This window comes from Geospiza fortis, unplaced genomic scaffold, assembly GCF_000277835.1.
Source record: "Geospiza fortis unplaced genomic scaffold, GeoFor_1.0 scaffold237, whole genome shotgun sequence".
In the NCBI taxonomy this organism is placed as follows: domain Eukaryota; kingdom Metazoa; phylum Chordata; class Aves; order Passeriformes; family Thraupidae; genus Geospiza; species Geospiza fortis.
In genome coordinates, this window is record NW_005054319.1 from 6,751,604 (window position 1) to 6,755,631 (window position 4,028).

Consider the following 4,028-nt stretch of genomic DNA (forward strand, 5'->3'; position numbering starts at 1 on the left):
CGGGGGGCGGGCCGGACGCTGTGCACCGGCCCACGGAACGGGTCAGGCTGGTAAGGAGCACAGTGCTCATCTGGTGCCGCTTCCCTGCTCAGGCAGGGTCATTCCAGAGCACACAGCACAGGATTGTGTCCAGACGGGTCTGGAATATCTCCAGAGAGGGAGACTCCACAACCTCTCTGGACAATCTGTCCCAGGGCTCGGTCACTCACACGAGAAGTTCTTCCTCGTGCTCGGGTGGAACTTCGCGGGCATCAGTTCCTGCCCATTCCTCCTGGTCCATTGCTGGGCCAGGGAGCAGAGCCCAGTCCCTGCTCTGAGCCCTCCCTGCTCACACTGACAGGCACTGCTGAAGTCTCCTCTCAGCCATCTCCTCTGGAGGCTGAAGAGCCCCAGCTCCTTCAGCCTTTCCTCACGAGAGATGCTCCAGTCCCCTCATTCTCTTTGTCACCCTCTGCTCCCAGAGCTCCGTGTCCCTTTTGTCCTGAGGTGCCCAGAACTGGACCCAGCACTCCACTGAGCAGAGGCGCAGGGTCACCTCCCCGACCTGCTGGCAGTGCTCTTCCTGATGCACCCCAGGATCTCCTTGGCCTTCTTGGCCACAAGGCACTGCTGGCTCAGGGACGGCTTGTTGTCCACCCCCAGGTCCTGGGGAAGCTGTCAAACCACGCACATTTGGGATCGGGGCAGTTGGATTTCTACTCCTGCAGCACAGTGAAGTCCTAGTAACACTAATGAGCTAAAACAAATGCATAACTTATTAGTAACCAGTGAGGAGAAAGGGATGAAACGTGCTTGTCAGACTTGTTGGGTTGTCCCTAATTGTACAAAAAAAGGCAGCTCTTTTTTCTCTGGAACCAGGCAAATTTCCCACCATCTGGAAGGGGAGGTCTTGGGGGACGTTTTATAGCAACCATAGGTGAATAAAGATCACAGCTGTAGTTTGTAAGATTAAGCTTGGTGTATATGATTTACCTGCTGTAGTCATCTCATGACTATAGGTGATGGCACTAAAAGATGATCTCTTCCCAATTCTCTGTTCTTAAGGCAGTATTAAAATTGCATTTTCTCTGAAAATGAGATACTGAAATACAAGAAAATATAAGCTCCTTGAAGTGTCAGTTGCTCATTTTTATGTAAGTATTGTCTGGTTACTACTGACTATGTAGATTTTCTTAAAATCACCTAGATGAGTTTGAAACTGAAGAAAGTATGTCAAAGAAGAAAAAAAGAAAAAAATCATAATAATTCCGACTTCTTCTAGTATGTTATACTGCCATGTCTTGTTTTTGACAGGTCCTCAAAATTGCCAGAGTATATAAATTACCAGAGTGAAATAAAGGTGCTCTATGGATCCCTTTCTCTGGATACCACAATAATGTCTTGTGTTTTTATTGTGTTTGGTTTAGGAGTATTTTATTGATCAGCTGAGGTCAGATGGAGTTGTTCATCTCCCTCGACGTGTTACCAATGAAATTGCAAATAATACTCGATATGAATTCTATACACAAGGAGGAGTCATCTTTGCAACGAGTCGGATCCTTGTGGTAGATTTCCTTACTGACAGAATTCCTGCCAATCTCATTACTGGTAAGAGCTTAAAGAAATAAAGGTAAGAATGTTCCGTTTGAAAACACACAAAGCTTAAAAAAAAATTCTATATGAAGAATTCTACTAACAGGTATTGAGGTTGAAGTTACTCCTTTCCCCCCCACCCCACCAAGACTGAGGTAAAAGGAGCAAATATGTAGTTCTTTTGTTCTTTTTTTTTTCCTCTCAACTCATTTGCCTTATTTAATTATACAGTTTAAAAAGGCTTTCAAAGAAGAATAATTGATTGCACTTGGTGAAATAGTGTCCTGGGGTCTTAATAATCTTAATCTTAATGATTAAACCTAGCTGAATATTGTATGCTTAGAGGCATGTGAGTTTCTGCTTCAGAAGCTGTACTTCCTTCCTTTTAGCAAGCTACATCAAGTTCTACTGTAAAACATTTTGAACACTTTTATGCTGGAGTTGAAGAACACCAGATTTCTAAATTCAAAAGACGTGAATAGGTTTTCTGGGCAACCTGTGGTAATTTCTCTTTTTCCCTTGACTCCTTCCTCTTTACCTTCCTACCCTACCAAAGAAGAAAAAAAAAAAAGATGAAAAGAAGAAATACTGTAAAGTTTTGAAACTGGTGCTGTCCTTTAGTGCCACAGAGCTGTGACAGGTTTTGCATTGCCACCAGAGGTCGGTGTGAGAGCAGCTGCAATCGACTGGTGGCTTCATTCCCACCCTCCCTACACCGGGGTCTATGTGCCTTGTCTGTGTGTGAGGTTGTACAAAAAAATCTTGGAGTAGTGTTTCATGAGGAGATAACAGCAAAAGCTTCTCTAAGTGTTAAAAATGTAGTTTGTAAAATCATGTGAAGTAACATCTGATGAACTCATAAATCCAGCTAAATGAAGATAAGAAATTATCACTGCAGTAAAGCAGAATTATTCCTGGTGGTTTTAGCTGAGTAGAAATTATGTACATGACAGCACAGTGAAACTGATGCAAGTTGGTGTAGTAAAAAGTGGCAAGTTGTTTCTACCAAGGCTTACAGAGCAGGGGTGAACTCCTTCATAAGCAGATATATGGTGACTATAAGCAGGAAGGTATTACAATAAACAAAGTCTTACTGACCTGTTAGGAATTCTGTCTTTCCTGTCATGTCCATCTGGGGTCATATCTTGAAAAATTTGGAAGGTGTTCAGAGATGATCATTATTATGTATGGAAAAATTTGCTTCATAGGACAGGTTTAACAATATCTAGATAGAAAAATACCTTGTAGTGGATTATTTCAGGACTTAATTATGAATGGTGAGCAGTTATATGGAAGTCTATTTTCTGGAGACTTTTTCATTTAGCAAGCAAAGGCATATTAAAATCAATGGCTGTGTGCTGAGTTGAGGAGACTTGTTAGAGAAATTGAATGCTCTGTAAGTTTATTAGCTTATGTAGGCATATGGTAAAACCTGTGGTGTTTGATGTCCTTTGCTTCCATTTTAGAAAGGCATTTATGGTTCCCCTGGAAGCTGTGAACAGATAGCACATAGGCCTGAATTCAGTAGGGGGAGAGGGAAAATAATGCAATGTGCTGTTTAACATGATTAGCATGAGGAGAAAACAAGCCTTGGTGTAGCAGGTCTTGGCTGAGTGAACTGTGAACTCCAGAAATGTTTGCCTCAACCACATAATTAAATTAAACTCCTGTTTCATTTCTCTTCATTGAAATGTGCTTGAAAAGTCTTTTACTCCTACTGCACCTATAGCCATGAAGAAAACTGGTGGCGTACTCATATATTTGATAATACTTGCTGGCCTTGAGTGTGAATATGGGAGAGTAAAGCAAAATAAATGTTTTCAGAAGTTCTTTGATTGTATAACACTTGAACTGTTACCAATTCAAGTTACATGACAAGTCTGTAATTCCAGAATTTCTCTAAACAAAAGAATTCAACTATCACAGCCTCAAACACATCAAACTGGCTTTGTTGTAACAATGTGTTATGTTGTGCATCTGCTTTTCCTGCTCTTAAAAGGCTCAAGTTCAAGTTATGCCTCAGGAGTAGAAAATTTTCCTAGCTAGTAAGTCCTGCCACCCATTCACAAGCTTTTTTTTTTCCTGTTAAAGATGCATTATTAACCCAGTTCTGTTATTTGGCAATTCCATGGTACTGAAACTGAGGAGTCACTTGTTTCAACCCCAGAAAGTTTGTTCAGCCTTCATTTTAGAAGACTTAAATTCCTGTATTTAAACAACAGTAGAAGAATAAGACAGTTGTGAGGAAAAATCTGTACAAACCTGGACCTTTCTGTATTTATTTTTTTTAAACTTGATTATTTTTTTTCTCTTGACAGGCATTTTGGTGTACAAAGCACACAGAATCATTGAGTCCTGTCAGGAGGCGTTCATCTTGCGACTTTATCGCCAGAAGAACAAGCAAGGCTTCATTAAAGCTTTTACAGATAATGCAGTTGCATTTAACACTGGCTTTT

General features: G+C 41.1%; 1 protein-coding gene across 1 annotated transcript in view; it reads left to right on the forward strand.

Annotated features, from left to right (window-relative positions):
• The first annotated feature begins 1,186 nt into the window (after window positions 1–1,186).
• Window positions 1,187–4,028, forward strand: part of ERCC4 (ERCC excision repair 4, endonuclease catalytic subunit) — a 14,343-nt gene continuing 11,501 nt past the window's right edge. The window contains 4 exon segments of the mRNA XM_014306790.2: window positions 1,187–1,207; window positions 1,407–1,587; window positions 3,891–4,026; window position 4,028. The exon segment at window position 4,028 is cut by the window's right edge and continues 56 nt beyond it. Of these exon segments, the coding sequence (XP_014162265.1) occupies window positions 1,187–1,207; window positions 1,407–1,587; window positions 3,891–4,026; window position 4,028 (339 nt within the window).